General features: G+C 37.5%; 1 protein-coding gene and 1 long non-coding RNA gene across 5 annotated transcripts; one reads left to right on the forward strand and one right to left on the reverse strand.

Moving 5' to 3' along the window:
- Positions 1-2,938: 2,938 nt before the first annotated feature.
- LOC135940434 (uncharacterized) lies at positions 2,939-9,441 on the reverse strand. Of its 2 annotated transcripts, XR_010574865.1 has the most exons (4): positions 7,165-9,441; positions 7,001-7,112; positions 3,746-4,971; positions 2,939-3,622 (listed from the first exon to the last, which is right to left on the reverse strand). It is a non-coding gene; the product is annotated as an uncharacterized LOC135940434 (long non-coding RNA). The 2 variants fall into 2 exon arrangements; XR_010574864.1 differs by having other exon boundaries at positions 7,001-9,441.
- Positions 9,442-14,728: 5,287 nt separating this feature from the next.
- LOC135940553 (trypsin eta-like) lies at positions 14,729-20,300 on the forward strand. 3 transcript variants are annotated; one of them, XM_065485484.1, is made up of 10 exons: positions 14,729-14,887; positions 14,937-15,096; positions 15,549-15,718; positions 15,775-16,031; positions 16,283-17,035; positions 17,084-18,659; positions 18,709-18,868; positions 19,311-19,480; positions 19,537-19,793; positions 20,045-20,300. In XM_065485484.1, exons 1-5 carry the CDS (start codon positions 14,794-14,796, stop codon positions 16,490-16,492), a joined length of 891 nt encoding a protein of 296 aa, XP_065341556.1. In that variant the 5' UTR covers positions 14,729-14,793; the 3' UTR covers positions 16,493-17,035; positions 17,084-18,659; positions 18,709-18,868; positions 19,311-19,480; positions 19,537-19,793; positions 20,045-20,300. The 3 variants fall into 3 exon arrangements, with proteins under 3 accessions (XP_065341556.1, XP_065341555.1, XP_065341557.1); XM_065485483.1 differs by having other exon boundaries at positions 16,283-18,659; XM_065485485.1 differs by lacking the exons at positions 14,729-14,887; positions 14,937-15,096; positions 15,549-15,718; positions 15,775-16,031; positions 16,283-17,035 and having other exon boundaries at positions 18,467-18,659.

The following is a 20,300-nucleotide window of genomic DNA, read 5'->3' on the forward strand; positions in this document are numbered from 1 at the left end:
GAAATGCCCCCGCCGGCACAAATAATCCGCCTGCCTGCCTGTTGCCCTCAACTCGCGAGAAACAATAATGTGCTGAGCTCTTCATTGTGTCCCGTGCGACTCTCCATTCTCGTTATATTAGCTGCCGCATTGTTGTCTCGCCTACTGATTTGAATGACGCACGAGGGATTGTGATCCATCATTTGCGTGTCTGTGCACAGCGGAATGTTTCAGCTGCGTTGCACATAAGTTTTTGCCACAAGCTTCTAATTGAGCTTTGCATTTTTCGGTCCTTACCATCGACCTTCTTCCATTTTCTAATCTTCTCAACTCACAAAATCATTTACACTTGCAGAAGTAAATAAAATCAAAATAATACTCTGGCCAAAGATTAATTTTAAATTGGGTAATTATCAGGAGTTAACATTTATTAAAAAAACGTCTCATAATTATTGGCTCCATATAAATAAAGTGGAAAATATCCTCCTTTTTACTGAGCGTTGATTGGGGAAATTTTTTGCAAGAAGGGAAACAGTTCCATTTTTCTTTCGCCTTTAAATAATTTCCAACCTTCATTTATAAACATAATGTGCCACTAAACGTGCGCTCCAGCTATTAAGTTAGCGATGGAACAAACAATATGATAAATCACAGGCAAACAAACTATAGCCCTCTTGATAGGAGTTCTAGTAGGTGAAAGCATGGTGAGTAATTCATACGCGCGCCAGCGAAGAGTGAGCAATTTTTCTACTGCTCGTCGGAAGGCTTATTTCACCGCGTGTGCTCTGCAATAAAACACTCAAGTGCCATTAAGGCGAAATTCGCCACTTAAATCACCGCTGGGTGTAAGTGAATACTCTCTTGAAAGGCCTACATACATACACACCCATGGGCAAATACGCGGCGAGAAATAAATTTCGCATCAAAATTAACATGAAAAAGAGTCGCGGCCATTAATATTTAATTGATGCATAATTTACGAGCAACACCATCCAGCAATCACACAATATCTGGTTACACGTACGGCATTAATTTAAAATCAAGCAGCCTCGATTTCGGAGTCGAGAGCCAAGAGCATTTGTTTGTTTATGTTTCTGTAAGTTTAGGTTCCCTTCTCTGTGCAAGAGATGCATGTTTGTGTCCATGTCGGTGACAAAAGCGTCGTCGCAAATTAAGGTAAACAGCACACCTCTGAGGGTGGAATTTCACTGCAAAATCCATCTGTTTTTTCGAATTCTATTTTATATTTTAAATTGAAGTTAAACACTTGGTTTCCATTTTAGCTCAAATAATTTTCATTCTCACCCTCTATTATATGTAGCTGTAGAATATGGTGATTAACATTGTTACTAAAAAATATTCAATTAGTGAATGAGATGAACCATATAATTTAAATCAAAGTATATCTCTGTTCGTCATTAAAAGTACCCCACTTTCTTCATTGCTAAAACCGTGCAAAAAGCATGCCCACACGAAAATATGTATCCGCGTGGCCAACAAGCCATAAAGTAGTGTTCATTACAAGCAGGTATATGAGTTGTTGTTAATGCCGCAGCAGACAGACTTCTCGTTGACCGCAGCAGGAAAGTAAACAGGTATACATACACGCACCGACGGCAAGGGGTTGAGTTATGGCGTGCGACCACATCGACGACCCGCCGCAAAATAAAATCGGTAAAAAAACCAAACGCCTCCGCACCACCTGCTGCTGCTGAACGAGCTGCGAATCTGGCTGCTCCAGTTTTCAGCAACAGAACGTGAGAGCAAAAAGCAGCTCAAACACCAATTAAAAGTATATTTGGGATGGCTAAAATAACACTATTTTGTTTCGCTGTATCAAATAATGTGTATGATATTATCGAACTGCAGATACAGATCCGTTCAGAATGCAAGCAGAAAATATCAAGCGTTTTTTAAAACATTTGTAGATTAATCTATCAACACTCCAAAGACAGTTTAAAAATCGGTGTATTTCAATACAGATTCCAACTTACTTGGTGTGCCCTTTAAACAGTTTTACCTAATAAATCTAAAGGAAAGAGGCAGTCAATAACACTGTCGAAGATTTAATGGGCGCCAGAGAGGTTCAATTTTTCATTAAAAAGCAGGAAAAGGCCGTTCTTACACTCACCTTGGCAATGGAGAAAAAAGCATGATTTATTCATCATTGTTCGAGCCTTTTTAAAATTTATGCCTGTACCAATTAACCTCGCGTTTTCAGTTCAACTTTTCAGCAAATTTGCATTAACAGCGCAGGCAATGAGGGCATGAATTATTACGCGCGGCGAAAACACGCGGCGGCGGCGCGTCTCTTTCTCAACCGCTCGGCTCGCGTTGCCTGGTTTGTGTACACGCGCGCCTCTTTTCACGGCATTAATTGCAGTTTTGCGTATAATAATTAAGCGGTCCACTTCCAAAAAAGGCACAGCCCACGGATGTACTTTTCAAGCGAAATTTAATTTTTCCCGATTAGCATTTTCATTCCTCTCGGCTCAGCCATTAAAATATTTGTGGGATGGAAGCGCTACTTGCATTAATGACACGCCGTCAAATTGATATTTTATTATAATATTCAGTAGTGTCAGTTCCCCAGCTGGCAGCTTTTGCCTCGCTGAACCCCGAATTACATGCAAATCGTGCCTCATTGTCAGCTTAAGTGCGGCCCCTGAAATGTTACGCTTTAATAGATCATCTAGGCTTGATTGATACTACCGCAGTGTATAAATTAGGGGCTCTATTGTTTCAACAATTACAGGACTTGCACTTTAAAACTTAAATAGATGGGTAGTATAATTCATAGGAGAAGGCTCAAACATTTTTTAATAATAATCTTGTTTATTGAAGAAAAATAACACATTGATATGCCACCCGCGTGATAAGTCTGCTAGGCAACAACAGTTTTCAGCCCTGGTCAAGGCGTTTTTGTGATTCAAATTGAGTGATAAATCTACAGGGAAATAGTTCCATAGCACAATTTGGTAGCTATTTTATAAAAAAAATAATAAAAATATACATCGTAAATTTCCAGTAATTTTCTATATTTCTATACAAAATAATTAAATTAAATATATGATTATTTGGGGGTAAAGGAAAGTGGTTAAAAATGCACGTTAAAGAGAAAATGAAACCCTTTTCGTGGCATGTTGCGTTTTGAATAAATATACAAAAATATTAATATTTATATAATTTAAATACGATATTTTATCTTAATAAACATGTCATGCTTTGAGGTCGAGAGGTTCAGTTACAGTCGACGTTTCTGTGGACGACGCTGTGCTTCCGGCCCTTCCGGGCGAGCACAAGGGTCTGATCACAAAGCTGAGTTTTTGCAACATCAGCTGCGCTCTGGCGAGTTTGGCTGCATCGACTACGATCTAAGACGAGCCTTAAGTTCGGGTTTTCAATAAGCATTTTTTGTTTCTACGGATGTAGCCATCTTTCGCTTGCTCTTGGAATCTGGAACCTTGATTCCGACAAATTTTTGGCCTATATGGAAGTGGCTGTGGCCCAATGGGACGTGGAGACTGCTGTGGTACAATTGGACGAATATTTGGTATATTGGCTGGGGGTCGTCTTAGTTGGCGTTTCATGCGTAATTGATACTGGCTTTGCACAAATTCGTCAGTAATATCAGCGTCGTCAACTACACGGTGCAAACAAAACCAATTTTTAATTACTATTATAGTATCAAATTAATTAATGCATTAATTATATATATGGTACTTAATTAAAATTGAAATTTGTCAATCAGTAAAAAAATAATTACCTCCGCTATCTACAGAGATATAATCTACTAGGTCAAGTTGGTTTGATGATTTTGGAATTGCAAGCTTCAAATCACGGCTTTCTTGTGGTGCACATATGCTTCCATGAATGCAAATCTGTAATTCCAATATGTAATGTTTGTGTGCTTTTATTTCGCAGCTTTATCAAATTTAACCATTTAAATTTATTCGCATATAAGTATGATATATAATATATGATCACATATTTTTTATGATTCGGTATAAGGAAAGAACATATATGATATATCTGAATAAAATATACAAACAAAATCTCCCATCAAAGAAAATTCAAATGTGCATTACATACCACGAACAATACACTCGCAATATTGTGAAACATCTTGAATTCTAACTAGAGTTGCTTCTCTGTTGTGAAGCACACTCAAATGACTTGTACAAAAATTCAGCGCTATCCTTTTATACAGGCATTTGATCTCACCTTTAAAAATAAAAAGTGAGATAATAATGTAATGTCTTACTGAATGTTATTACTTGTCAACAATCGTTACCTTGTTTTAGCAGTGTGTGTATAGTGCAAAGCGAATTTATGATATTATACAAACATACCCTCAATTCGAAAAAAGATTTCGGTGAATACCTTGGAGAGTAAACAAAATGTGCTGCTAAAAAGCACAAACAAGTCTATATTATATAGTATTGATCAAACAATGGAGTGCAGTTAACTACATGACAAGATCTGAAAATAAAGATTTTGATCTTAAAATTGAGTATGAGTGGCTTATATTATATAAAGTGTGAATCAATAAAAAGTAAAGACGACACTTTCTAGTTTTAGATGGTGGTAATTAAATAGCCTGTTTTTTCAAAATCGTAGAGTTAAATTAGTACAATAAATTACATAGAGTTTAATACCTAAAAATAAGTAGAGTGTATTTTAGAGAGTTCAATCATGATCGGCATTTCAATATGCCGAAGATTTCTTAATTCATATGTAACAGGCGTCTAATGTACCAGCAGAACCTTCATCAGCGAGAGTGTGTGACAGCAAAAGATGGAACGCGTGGCGCATGCATAATGAAACCCAATTCAAAGGTGGCAGGAAGAGGAAAAAGCTTCTGTGTCGCGAGCAAGAGGTGCGAATTAATGATCACCAGCCGCCAAGGATGATTGGTTGGCACGACCACCCTGATGATCCCCAGATAAGAATCGAACATTGCAAACAGCAGCTGGACAAGCGGCAAATGCTCTTGAAAGAGATAAAGAAAAAATTAGAACACAATAACAAGTTTTAGTGATTCCCAGAATAATGCTAAAAATACAATAAAGAAAAGAATTGCATCTATATTTATCGTTTGTTCAAGCTATTATACTCTTTTGGATAACTTATGCACATCAAATCAAAAAATTCGTCTCACTGGGAACACAGGTGCGGTCTCACCTCTGGAGAATATCGCACGCACGCAGAGTATGTTTATTTATTGTGTAAATAACAAACACGGGGCGAAATTATGTGCATTTAAATGTAGTCGCGAGAGCATAATTTGCGAGTGCAGTTGCGAGGCAGGGAACACGACGGGTGTATTATTAAACGCCCTGCTCAGGTAATATCATAAACACACTCGAGCAATAATATTTCCTGCGGACCAATTGTCGCCGGTAAATTTATTTTCACCTACCTGCCGGCATGCGCGCGAAGTTTTATGCAAACAAAACCGAGTGCTTTTCTTTTTCTCTGGTAATTTATGGCCGATAAAATGTGTGTACTGCTTGCGAACGAGTAAAATTATGCCGCTGCGGTGGATTAATTAAACGTGCACTGTATGGAGGAGAATGTCTTTGTCAATTGATTTCAAGTCTGTTAATATATATCGCCGCTGCAAGGTTGATCTTTATCGGTGTATTCAAATTGATTTTGCGTACCTCCAGTTGACAATCTACTAGAGATTGATTAGTTTAGATATTAAACTTAATTAATTTCAAACCTATATTTAGTTTAATCGTGCCTTTTTTTATTGTTTTGCAAACTTTTACGAATTTGATAATATTAACACTAACTTACATAATTATCATAAAGAGTGGTACTGCTATTAACACTGTTGATATCGAAGCGGTAAAGTTAATTTTTTATTAACTTACAATTAGCTGTGGTCGGAAATGTATAAAAATTTATATCTATACGTTTTGAAAGTAGTGAATTCATTGAGTTTCTGCAATCTAAATAAACAAAGTTATGTATGGTTGACACATTTTCAATCATTCAAATTACTTAAACATTTTAAAATTTATTACTCCAGTTTTCCCGATTTTAGTTAGACTTAGTTGGTTTCAAGAAAATAATTAACGAAACAATATTTTGTCATTAAAAGTTTTATTTGAGAATTGTGATTGTGAGCTGCATCGAATAATTATGAATCAAATGAGAAAAGCAAAAACCATTCTCATTCTATTTAAATTTAATTCACATGTTTTCAGGGTTTTAAATAGAAAATATTTTTTGCAGGCTTCAAATATCTATGAAAAAGTATAATTTTAAACTACACGATTTTAAAACATTTTCCTTTTAACGAAAGTACATAAAAGTTGTGTGTTCTTTAGCTCAAAATTTTTAAAGTAAAGCCATGACACTAATGAAAGCTGTCCACGGGTGCAAATGGAAAAACCAGAGCTTCCTCAGAAAGATATAATTGTTGCATTGATCGATTTTAATTTACAACAAAAGTATATTATTTAACATCAGCGTACTTAAAATTCGATTATAAAACGATTCTCCTTTTAGATCCTACATATTATGATTTGGAAAACGGATTGTTATTTCAAATTTTTTCACATGGTTAAAAAATGAACAAGAATTCAATGAGCTGGCTGCTTATCAAAATGTCGAATCCTATCATGTTACTTGTTAAAGCGGCATTATTATAACGAAACGGATGAATTTGAGAGGGGACTAAATGTTCCGTGGGAAGGCGGTGATATTTCTTTTGCCTCCTCAATATTAGTGCAGCTATGCAACACGCCTCAATTTGAAGTAAGGCAGGTTGCATATTTTGAACCAAGGAGGGTGCATTGAAAGAGTTAATTGAATTGAATTTGAAAATGGTTCGCATATACAATAGGAAAATATTTTTTCTTTTTAAAAAATGCGGGAATCTGCTTTGGTTAACTGATGGCAATAATGCTATGTATTCACTCGTATTCAAATAATATCAATTCCATCGTACATTAGCAGATTCGGAAATCAAAATTATAGCAACTATAAGTATTGTTGAAATACATACATCCGCATGGCGGTGCGCTTCAAAGTGTACATGTCCCTTTTGAAGTACAGACGAATTTTGTAGACATGATAGTGTGGGTAAATCCAGCGTCACTCTCAAGCCGTGCGTGATCCTGAAAGTGAGAAGTATATACTTTCATTCACGAGAGGCAAACATAAACATACGCTTGGCACAACAACACACGCTCCACCAAAAATGCAAATGCACAGGCAGTTGGCCAGCAGGGCAATATTTCGTCCAGCAGAGTCAAAGGGGGTCAAACGGACAAGCTGTTGGCCTGTCGACGAGCCAGGGACGCTGTGCAGAAATAAGAAAATCGCATGCATGTTCGCAGGGCAGACAAAACAGGCCAGCGAGTGTGTGTCAAGAGGCAAGAAATTTCACTCGCTCCTCCACACACACAAGCGCGCGTTGTTTATTATCATATTGTTCTGTCTGCTTAAATTTTGTTGTTATTCTCGCCGATCGACTTGTAATTGTGCGAACGGCTAACATGCACAGGTGATAACTTCATTCATTCGGAAAGAAGAAAAGCAGACAAGGACACGAACGTACGTAAATTGCAATTGACACGTCGACGCCGGCCGGCCGCCTGAATTTATTATTTCGCACTAGAGAAACAATGGCACAGGGGCGTGCGTCGTCTCGCTTGTAATCTCTCTTCTCTTGCGAGCAACAGGTGATACAATTTTAAATTACAAGAACGGAGAGGTGGTGCGTTCGCGACACATTTTCACACTGTCCGTTTTTATTATCCGGATCACACCTGCTGCGAGAGCAATCTAGTCAGCCGGCTGCTGCCTGCTGAAATTTATTACTTTTCGCCAAATTTCCAAAGTGTAGGTGGCTTGTTTGAAAAGAACACCAGAGTGTGTGCGGGGGATCTGCAAAAGAGATTAATTAAAAAGGCGTGTGACAACAGCTACCTGCAAAGTAGAGTGTAAGCTTAGGACTGTTTAAGTTACAGCTTTGTCGACGCCCAAACGGCACCAAATTAATTTCTCAAGCCTAAAAGGCAATGGAATAGAAATGCACGATGGAAATAAAGAATTCGCAGTGACACTGTCTAAATTTTTAAAATTTTCATCCGTGAAACTGGCAGAGTCGATAAACCTTGCTAAATGTGGCAATTCTGACTCTTAAATTCCATCCCGAAAATGAGCTTCCTTTTGTCAGAGGTCTCAGTCAGCCGCACTGCGCCGCACCAGCCGGAAATTTTTGGGTCTCGTGGTCAGTTAACAGCCGCCGTGAATTTGGCAAATCTGCGCCGCTGGTCAAAACTTCAGTAAAATTGAAAAGTGCCCATTTTGACCGTTAAGAGCTTATATTATTTCACTTCTAAAATTTTGTCAGCCGCACTAGCCGCTGGCTTAAACGCTCAGCTGTAGGTGGCCTTAAACTCAGCTGCAGCCCGTTTTCATTAATTTGTAAGTCGGATAGGGTGATTATTTTCGAGGTTTGGTGGCATTTATTGGGTCATTCATATTCAGGCAAGACCAAATAATAAATTGTTTTTTCCATACGGATTAATTTTAGAAGAGTTAATAATGAAAATTTCTTTAACGAATTTTTTGTTGCCGCAGTCTTATGTGTGTAATCGCAAAAAATCTATAACTCGGAGCGGTAGATGCGTCATTAGAGGAATATTTTCAATTTGCAATTCATAAACGCGATCATAAAAATGAACTACAAAGCACATGAGGTGTGTGTATTAAATGAGAAGTGCGATGGGAGCTATTAAACCGGGCCACAGATAAGCCCCCTAATATACCAGACGTGGCCAATTTTATTGCTCGCAGGCCATTAAGTGTCAGAAACATTGTTTGCGCGATATCTCATCAACTAGGCGTTGAACTCTCGGGTGAAAAATCAAAGCGGCGTGGCACCTACCATAGCACTTTCAACGTGGCCGACGGATTCTGCGTTTAATTGATGACTCTGATAAAATATTTTATAGCAGGCTTAAGATAATTCGTCATTCATCTAAATAATCGAGGTTTCATAAGTTAATGAGGTCAAAAAGGACCTTTTCACCGTGTGCGTCTCGCGTATTTAACGGAATAGCTTCGAGTAAAAGAGGGCATTAATAACTGCTCCTTCCCTTCTCAGGTACTAAGAGATCAAAATGTTTCCACAATGGGTAATCGCCGAGGAATTGATTGAAATACATTATGTATCGCTTCATAGTAAAATTTTTACTCTCTGTAGAGAGTGAACTGAACAGCCTTTGCCATGGTGAAATTAATTTTCAAACGTGATCTAGTCAGCACGCTTCTTGTTATGCATTGATTGGTGCCAGATTTATGAATTTTGATGGCAGGGACGAGAATTTGTCCAGTATCAAAATTTAGTAGAGACAAGCTAGTGATTACATGCAAATTTTAGTACCGAGCATGCAAATTTGATAAGAATAAAGAATTTTAATGGCTACCTGAACCCAAAAACTGGACGGGCAGCATTAGATTTTGATATGATACATAAATTTGATATTTATTTCAAACATTTGAGATTTTTGCGTTCTGGATGATTCTAAAGAAATTAACCAAAATGAATTCTACACAAGAAATTAAATGGAGGCTGAAATCTTGCAATAATAAAGTGATTTATAGTCAATCTAAATGACAGCATAATTTGACGAAACATTATAGGGACAAGCCGGCATTTCTACACGTTTGAAATTGGGGTATAATTATAAAAAAAACTATTATAATAACAAGGGTATTATTTTCTGTATATTACATTGTTAATGCGCACGGTATTTATCTTTATCAGATTACTAACTATCATGAGTCATGGCTATAACGTCAAAGATCAGTGTCACTCATAGTAGCATTGAAGTGTAAGCTTTGCAATCCGTTGCGCGTGTGACGAAACCACCCACGCCGCGTTCAGCAAGAGTAATTAAGCGTGCAGCGCTTTAACACCGGACTTAATTAGATAGGAAATCTAGCAGCAAGTGCGCGTGAAGTAATCGTAAATAAACGGCGAGTTAATTATTAAGGTGGAACAGAACAGGGTGTTCCCGGCGCGAATGCACACATTAAAATACACACATACAGGAGAGTCAGGTGTGTCCATCAGGTTGGAATTGTGTGCTCTGCATGTTTGTAGGTACACACACACCGGGTACAAACAGAGAGTCGGCCGGCGAGCAGCTCGGCTGGCAGTGCAGAACAACAATATCTGACATCTGTCAGCAGAACAATTTACATACGCAGATAAAGCGGGGCGAATAATACAGAATAATACACACGCCTTATCGCAGGAACAATTATTGTCAATCTCAGCACTCGCCGCGACCGCAGCAATGCGAGAATAAAACGCCCTATTAAAGTAGTCTCCTAAACACTCGGTCTCGCTTAATCGCGTATTATTATTTTTGTCCTGCCCACTCCGCTAATAAATATGAACGCCGCCGCCGCCACATGCGTGGGCGGCATGATTCCTCTCGCTCCGCGCAGTGCGATTGAGAAAATGGAAATGAGACGTGCGAGCATGCATTGGGTACTTCCACTTTCCTTGTTTGTTTCCAACAATCGTAGTAAAGATTACGAAATTGAATTTAGATCTCTGAGGGAAATACCTGGATATGTGCGTGGAAAAACACGATGAGTTTTCTTTTCTTTGTGTCCCCCTCAAGTGGAAGGTTGAAATTTTATGCATTTTATTCTTCTTAGAATTTTCCTTCAATTTTTTTCTTGCCGGTTTTCTTTTACTCGGTCGTTGATAGCGTCGTTTTCAAGCGAAAAGCGATTTCCCTTGTTATCAACTTCGTCCCCCTAAATATTGCTTTTTTACGTTGACCTGCGTCGCACAACTGATAACAAGCAGAAAATGTGGAGCGGAACAAAGTCATTAACATGCGTTTTCGAGAAGGACGCATGCAGTCGAACTTTTTTAAAGAATTTACGTGAAAAATTTCGCATATTTGTCCAATGATTTGTTCCTGCGTATTCAATTTTTCCATTGAAAAACACGTATGTTCTGGTTTCACGGCATCGAGCTGTATACGCATTACTTGCCGACGCCATAACACGAAAGATGCTTCTGTTGGAAAAAGCAGTGAATAATTCATTTGGCTGTTACGTCCAATAAATCCATCACTTTAATTGTTCTCTTGAAGAGATAGATATTACACTGGAAAGTCAAGTGCTTGAAAAAATACACCTCCACGAATAAATCACTCCCGCATCACAAGCGTCGCACAATGAACACGTACACGATGGAATGCGATAGGAGGAAATTTTTTTTTTATCAAAACGACAACTTCGAGGGGCAAGTTTGCTGACGTGAACAAAAGTTGCAAATTGACGTCAAGAGGCTTGAAAATACAATAAAATTTGAAGAGCTACACACGTACAGAAAACAGCAGCCATTGGGTACTGCAAAAAGCCTAAAAGAAATCTGTCTTTTACAAGGACAAATTTTCAACTTTTGTGCAATCATTCGAACATTTTCCATATTATAAAGGAGATGACTTGGTTTATTGGAGGAAAAGCCAATATGCATTGGGAATTTCAGCTCCAGCCTATCTTAAACTTTGGCACTGCCTAATTCTGATATAATTAGGTTATTGCAGTTGATTTAGGTTTAATATAGAAATTTCTTAGAATTCTAGTTCAGCAGAACAATTTTGATTAATTTCTAAAAAAATGCAGAAAAGGTTCAACGATAGAAGATTAAATTTCTTGACTTCAAAAAACATAATAATTCAGCAATTTTAAGCATTTTAGATTTAAGTCTCTTTCCATGACAGTTGGATAATGTCACAACAGGCCAAAATTCCACATGGGCTGAGATTCGAGCTCTCATGAAGACGTTCCAGCGATCACAATTAGCATACCTTGATAACCTCTGACCAAGGCAGTTCCGCGTTGGCAAAACAGCTCTCATGTTCATATATCTCAACTTTGTGGTTGGGAACAAGAAAGCCGGCACAAGATAAATAATTGTATGCCGGCGAGCGAAAATTTTGACATAATATTTCGTAAGGAAGAGATTAAAAAGCCATGTCGCTGCGCCAGAGAAAAGTGTTCATGCGCGTTTTGTATATATCTCGGAATTTGATTGTGGAACCCATAAATTAAAGCGGCTAGAAGAAATAAGCAGGGCAGCACCGGCACGACGCGGTGACCAGCCAGAGTGGGAGTTAAAAGGTACCTTCTGTGCTGCATTCAAACAGGTTCATGTAGCCGCGGGCATTGAAATTAAATTTCAGTGTGTACGCGAGAGGAAAAAGCAGCAGCTACACAGCTCGTTTCTTCCCTCCGCAGCATTGTGTACCGCGCAGAAAGAAAAATCTCATTACCAGCGGACCGACTCCATTCATTAATTTGTTTGAAGAAAGAGATATTTAGCAAGGCAGTTAATTACAAAAGTTCATTTTAATTAATCTCGTCCTGGGAATCTCGCCGGTAATTAACGCGCGCGGCGGCTCAATCAACTAGCAAGACCATTTTGAATTTAAATTGGACTTTAGCTGTCTTATTCAGAGCAGATTTCGTTATTATTTGATACTATTTATTGATCACTTGGTAGTTTGATCATTAATAGTGGATTTGGGTGGGCCTACTGGTTCCTGGAAATAATTTGTTTCGTTTTTTTTTCAGATTAGAAACGCTTAGTAGCACTCTTTAAATTCAAGTCTTCTTGATTGCTTAAAATTCGTTGGAATAACGCAGCTTTTAAAGGTCTATAGTCTACATTCTGGATTGATTGATTTAATTCCTACAAATAGTATGCTTTTTAGTTTAGATAAATTAGGATTTTTTGTCACTGCAAGCTGAACAGAAATGAAGAGTGAAAGAAACAGGGTACAAATATTCCCGTTTTAAAATTTAATTGACTTGAAAAGATTTCCAGCAAATAAATTTATGCGGAAACTGGGGAGCAAGAATGTAGCGCACAGATATTTATTATTTACTTTTAATCTGTTGACGGTGGGCCGTGTTCGCGATTAGAGAGGCCGCGGGAACTGGTCCTCTTATTCAACACAAGAAACTCGAGTGCAGAAAAATTTGTCACTGTCAGAGGCTGGACCCCCGCAATGGTTTGAGGCCTATTACACCACCACATTACGTTAGCATCAGCCGCAGAAAAACGCTCACCAGAGAGAACAGAGTCTTTGCTGCAATTATGCTCGGCACAGGTGCCCTCAGGGTGAGATTTGACGCAGTCATTAAAAATCGGTCAGCCTGATGAAGCAATATGCGAGCTCAACTTTATGCGTCGCATAGAGGTGTGCTGTGCTGCCTGACGAGCTGCGAAGGTCAATTTCACCTGCGCAGCAACGTGTGTATGCGGGTTGAGTGGTGATATAGAAGCAGTGCGCCAGGAAAAATAATATTGACAAAAATATCTGACAGTATAAAGATCTGCAGAGAGCATTGTTGGAATTATAAGCAAACGAGTTACATGTTATAAAAATAACTCTTTAAAAAGAGCAAAACTAGTCCATCTTTGCATTTAAATAGAGGGAGTCGATAGGTCTCGAGATTCATTGCGTGCATGTTTTATTTTGCTCAATAAAATTGTGGTCCGAATCCAAATCTAACTGTCAAAACTTTTTCAATATTTTTAGGCTATACAATAGTGAAATAACCTATCAAGAAATTTTAGGCGTTTTCTTCCTTTACTTTCAGAAAGAGGGCACTCTCATATCGATAAATAATGCTTGCATGCCATTGGTGCTCTGAAAAGTGTACGTGTCCTAATCAAGTTTCAAGTAGTGTTCCCTATCATAGTTTGGAGAGCAGGAGGTTCTTGGATATTACATTTTTTATTTAAATATATATTTATTTAAAAAAATGCGTACCAGTGCGATGGCTATCTTGCTTATTGCGTTACATTGTAGCTAAAGTATTATGCGTTTGGGTCTGTTTGGACCAGTAAAAATTTGGAAGTGCTGGTTTTCACCAATCCAGAATGCTTGAATGGTCTCACGGGACAATTTAGTACACGGAGCCAACGGAAGTCACGATTTTTCATGTGTTTATGATTTCAACATTATATTCTTATGCCAAAATCAATTTAGTAACAGGTTCATATTAATATATTTCGAATTACCCATACCATTTTAGATTAAACCGTAATTAATGCCTACAGTGAGAATTTTAAATCAGGAGAGCTAACATTTTCTGGCAATATTAACTCGATACACATATTTTAAAATGTTTCAAACTATAAATTCCGCTAATAACAGTCAAAAATCCATCAAAAATTTTTTAAATGATATCAAGAAAACTTTACAAATAAGGCCTAACAAAACATCGAAAAAAAACGCAAAAACTGAAATAAGCAGGTTAAACCTGTGAATTAGAAAAAAAGCATTCCAAGAAACATGCCAAAGTTTTCACTTAATTTGAAAATAAAATCAGAATTTATTGCAATGTGGATTAAAGCGTTTTGATATTACTTCCATCATTTTTCACACTCAGAAAAAGTAATTTATTTCGGACTGTCACCAAAAACCCAAATGAAGCAGACAATTATTATGTAAGTTTGCTCAATGCAATTTTATTAAATTGAATTTTGGAAATATAAAAAAACTGTAGAGAATTACGTACGACTCCTTCTTAGAGGCCACCAGTCGAAATTCAGCACGTGTGTTAAAAGAGCGAACATTTCGTTATTTGTTATCGCGTTGTAATTAGTTTGTGGGAAAGGAAGCCAAAGTGACACGAGGGGGAACATCATTGGTCATTTCCTAGGTGTACGTGTCCCTTGGCACTTAGTGGGGTATAAAAAGGGCAAGGCAAACTCAAGAATTTCAGTTTCAACGTAGACGTCGTTCCATGGACAGAGATATGTTACGAACCTTAGTCGTCGGTATCGCCCTCCTTGTAGGCGCCCATGCAGGAGTCATAGACTCCGATGAAGCCTTTGAAGGTGAGTTATTCGTGCCTGAATTTTCCATTTTGCTAATTTTATGCTTCAGGACGATTCACTGGAGGTGCCAGTGTAACCCCACTCCTCGAGACTGGGTATATCGTAACCATTATTGGAAATAGCTCAATAGCTGGAGTAAACCCCACTACTTGCGGCGGCGTTATAATCAACACAACTTTGGTCCTGACTACAGCAACTTGCGTGTTCAAGTATGTAATAATTATTGTTTTTGTTAACATGTTCTAAATAATACTGCTTTTAATTATGGATAGCAGAATCAATATTATAGCGAAAATTAAAATTTTGGAAGATAATATTATGCTTTAATAAATAGCACAAAAATATTTATTTGCACTCTTGCGAGCAATATCAAAACATTTTTCAAATACTGTTGCTCTTAATTGAAAAAAATATTTGTTTTTATTTCACAGGATTTATCCATTTATTTATTTATTTCTCAGGGTCATATACTTTAGGTGCTGGTGCAAACTCCACATTTTTTCGGAATCTGAATTCCTATTTTAATCAATCCTTCAAAAAGTAATGAAGATTTGGCTCTGAAAACTTATGGGATTTTAAATATTATAGTTATTCAATTGAACAAGAATGATCTCGTGCACAATTAATAAAAAAATATCTCGATCAACCCTTTTTCCATCAGGATGCAATCAGCCGTGTTGTATGCTGGATACAAGAACGTGTCTGCGGATAATTCAGCCAATAACCAAACGGTGTACATGGTAGATAAATTTATCAATCCAAATTGGGAAATTAACACTGGACTGAACGATATCGCTTTGATTAAAGTTTACCCCCCATTCTACTTCAATGGTCAGTAATGAGTTTTTTCTTTTTAGAAATGATTTTTACTGTGTTTTTATTCTTAGAATACGTGTATCCGATCGCCTTACCAAAAAGCTCAGTAGTCAAGGGTGATGCCGTGGCCAAAGTGGGCAACTTGACTTGGTTCTCCTTTGGTTCCATCAACAATACTGATAACCTTACACTGGATACAATTCAATTTGCCAAAGTTACATACCTGTCATCAAGGCCTTGCAGCTCCTTTTACATCAAGCCTCCCTATTGGTTCAGCGTTCCTACCTCGATGTTGTGTTTGAATTTAACGGAAATTGGGTACTGCAATGTAAGTATTTAATTAATTTTCCCTGGGCTAATTACTTGCGGCTAAGTTACTCCTTGACTCGATCACAATTTTACTGAAAACCTTGGTATCCGCTACAAAAGCTTTGTGACAACCCCTATAGAAATTAATTTAATTCTCTTGAAATTTAGATTTCTATGCGCAAGAGACCGATTTTGGTCATTTTTCTTTTCGCTAAAACGACCAATGAATGTTGAAAAGAGACTGATCATCTGATGGTATTTAATTTTTAGTTGGACAATGGTTACCCACTCATTGGATACGCAAAGGATACAAAAACCAAGATTTTTAAACCTTTCCTCGTTGCTTTGGCAGCCCAGGATCGGGACAATTTTTGTCCTCAAAACGCATCGGTGACTAACTTCAACACTCCAGATTTATTCACCAGAATCGATTCATCCTACAAGTGGATCGCAGCAAATGGAGGCCCATCAATTCAATGATTCAACAGAGCAAAATTTGTTGAGGAAATAAAATTTTAGACGTCAATTACAGTATTTCAATTTATTTGAAAGCAAACAATTCAGCAGGGGCAATCGCCATCTGAGCTCATTCTCCAAAAAATGGTTACATACATTTATTAAATTAAACATTGAGATGGGTGACTTCTTGATAGCGAACAACTCGCGAATACTCCGTGACCTAATAACATCGCATACGAATTTCAAGGACATTCGAGCCTCATTGGAGGGAGGAAGCCCAGTCCAGAAAAGGACCACCTACTTGTGTTCCTCCCCCGCACCAGAGTAATTTATTCAAACGCTGGACATCCGTCCCGTGAAAATAATTCTGTGAAGGTGCAAACCAGAAGGAAGTGAGTCGGAAGAATACTCCCAAATCCGAATGGACTCGTCAATGCAATGCAAGAAAGACAAATAATGTAGGCGCAAATCAGCCCGCAATGGACCACCCAAACATCGATCGGATTCTCACAGTGCAAGTGCACTCAACAATGCATGCGCTCAAAAATGTGAGCTAACGAATTGGTAAATTATTGAACCTTTTGTGTCTTTATGTCTCACATTTGTAAATAGCGTGGCAGAGTCGATTTGCATTTACGGTCCTAATTAAGGTAAGACAGACTGGAAAGTGGGCCCCTCTTACTTTCAATTGTGCTCTCTGGGTGTCAATCGCCAGTAATTTTAGATTCAGAAATTATTTATTGCAGATCAGCAAGGCAACTATGCCCCATACATCCACATCCAGAACACAACAAAAAGATATAACAAAGCATTTTTTGTCTTCATAACAGAGGGAAAGTCAAATCAGTCTATCAATCAGTTCAGTATTTGGCTAGAAACATTTGGCTAACATTTCGTTTGAATGCACTTGAGTTCTCGTTCATACACAGATTCGGTGACAGGGTGTTCCACAGACGATAGCAAATGACTTGAATTTTACGCAATTGCCGATGCGCTTTAGCCAGGAAGACAAGCCGGCCTCGATTGACATTATTTATTCGTTCAACGCCAAAGTAATCAATGCTTTAAATATATTTTACTAGTATTTCTCCAGACACTCCTTGCCAACTCCAGTGTAATCTGTGTTAAACAAATGATGACTGTTCTTAAAATATTTATTTCCTATTTTAAAAATATTTAACTTTTTTAAAATTTTTAACTCTTCATATTATTTGTGATAGTAGTGGCTTATGGGCTCTTCTTTTCTCATTCTCTCTTTTTCTATTAGCTCTATTAGCTAAATTTTAACTTTAATATTAAATAGATACGTAGTTTTTTTTTTATCTAAATGCCGATTTATTGAAAACTTTGAGGTTTAGATTTAACGATAAACAGGCAACCAGCGTGAATTCGCGGAATAATGGATGCGTTCAAATAAGCACGCGGAATTAGCTTGATAAACATATTTTAAAACATGTCAAACTAAAAATTTAGCTAAAACAGATGGGTTATCCATCAACATTATTTTCAAAAGATATCAAGAAAACTTTACATCAGGTGAAAGCAAACCCGCCAGTCGAAAAAAAACGCAAAAACTGAAATAAGCAGGTTAAACCTGTGAATTAGAAAAAAGCAATCCAAGAAAAATGACGAAGTTTTCACTTAATTTGGAAATAAAATCAGAATTTCTTGCAATGTAGATGAAAGCGTTTTGAATAGTTTCCATAATTTTTTACACACTCAGAAAAAGTGATTTATTTCGGAATGTCACCAAAACCCAAACGAAGCGGACTGTATTAGCTTGCTCAATGCTATTTTATAAAAATTAATTTCGGAAATTCAAAAAACCTGTAGAGAATTATGTGCGACTCCTTCTAGAAAAAAGTTAAAGGCCACCAGTCGAACAAGAATTTCAGCACATGTTAATGAAGCGCACCACTCGTTATTTGTTATCGCGCTGGAATTAGTTGGTGGGAAAGGAATCCAAAATGACAAGTGACACGAGGGGGAGCATCATTGGTCATTTCTTAGGTGTACGTGTCCCTTGGCACTTAGTGGGGTATAAAAAGGGCAAGGCAAACTCAAGAATTTCAGTTTCAACGTAGACGTCGTTCCATGGACAGAGATATGTTACGAACCTTAGTCGTCGGTATCGCCCTCCTTGTAGGCGCCCATGCAGGAGTCATAGACTCCGATGAAGCCTTTGAAGGTGAGTTATTCGTGCCTGAATTTTCCATTTTGCTAATTTTATGCTTCAGGACGATTCACTGGAGGTGCCAGTGTAACCCCACTCCTCGAGACTGGGTATATCGTAACCATTATTGGAACAAGCTCTTTAGACGGAGTAAACCCCACTACTTGCGGTGGTGTTATAATCAACACAACTTTGATCCTGACTACAGCAACTTGCGTTTACAAGTATGTGATAAATATTTTGTTAACATATTATGTTGTAAATAATAATACTTTTTAATACGGATAGCAGAATCAATATAATAGCGAAAATTAAAATTTCGGAAGATAATATTATGCCTAAAAAAAGCATTAAAAGATTTATTTGCACTCTTGCGAAGTATATCGAAACAATTTTCACAGATTTTTGCTCTTAATTTAAAAAAAAAACGAAATAATATTTGCTATTTTTTTCAGGAAATTTGGTCAAATACTAGAGGTCAGGTGCAAATTCCACATTTTTTCAAATTCTGATTTGATTTCCTATTTTAATATATTCTCCAGAAAGAAATGAAGATTTGGCTCTGAAAACTTATGGGATTTTAAATATTATAGTTATTCAATTGAACAAGAATGATCTCGTGCACAATTAATAAAAAAATATATCGATCAACCCTTTTTCCATCAGGATGCAATCAGCCGTGTTGTATGCTGGATACAAGAACGTGTCTGCGGATAATTCAGCCAATAACCAAACGGTGTACATGGTAGATAAATTTATCAATCCAAATTGGGAAATTAACACTGGACTGAACGATATCGCTTTGATTAAAGTTTACCCCCCATTCTACTTCAATGGTCAGTAATGAGTTTTTTCTTTTTAGAAATGATTTTTACTGTGTTTTTATTCTTAGAATACGTGTACCCGATCGCCTTACCAAAAAGCTCAGTAGTCAAGGGTGATGCCGTGGCCAAAGTGGGCAACTTGACTTGGTTCTCCTTTGGTTCCATCAACAATACTGATAACCTTACACTGGATACAATTCAATTTGCCAAAGTTACATACCTGTCATCAAGGCCTTGCAGCTCCTTTTACATCAAGCCTCCCTATTGGTTCAGCGTTCCTACATCGATGTTGTGTTTGAATTTAACGGAAATTGGGTACTGCAATGTAAGTATTTAATTAATTTTCCCTGGGCTAATTACTTGCGGCTAAGTTACTCCTTGACTCGATCACAATTTTACTGAAAACCTTGGTATCCGCTACAAAAGCTTTGTGACAACCCCTATAGAAATTAATTTAATTCTCTTGAAATTTAGATTTCTATGCGCAAGAGACCGATTTTGGTCATTTTTCTTTTCGCTAAAACGACCAATGAATGTTGAAAAGAGACTGATCATCTGATGGTATTTAATTTTTAGTTGGACAATGGTTACCCACTCATTGGATACGCAAAGGATACAAAAACCAAGATTTTTAAACCTTTCCTCGTTGCTTTGGCAGCCCAGGATCGGGACAATTTTTGTCCTCAAAACGCATCGGTGACTAACTTCAACACTCCAGATTTATTCACCAGAATCGATTCATCCTACAAGTGGATCGCAGCAAATGGAGGCCCATCAATTCAATGATTCAACAGAGCAAAATTTGTTGAGGAAATAAAATTTTAGACGTCAA

The sequence above is a fragment of the Cloeon dipterum genome, chromosome 3, assembly GCF_949628265.1.
Source record: "Cloeon dipterum chromosome 3, ieCloDipt1.1, whole genome shotgun sequence".
NCBI classification, from domain to species: Eukaryota; Metazoa; Arthropoda; class Insecta; order Ephemeroptera; family Baetidae; genus Cloeon; species Cloeon dipterum.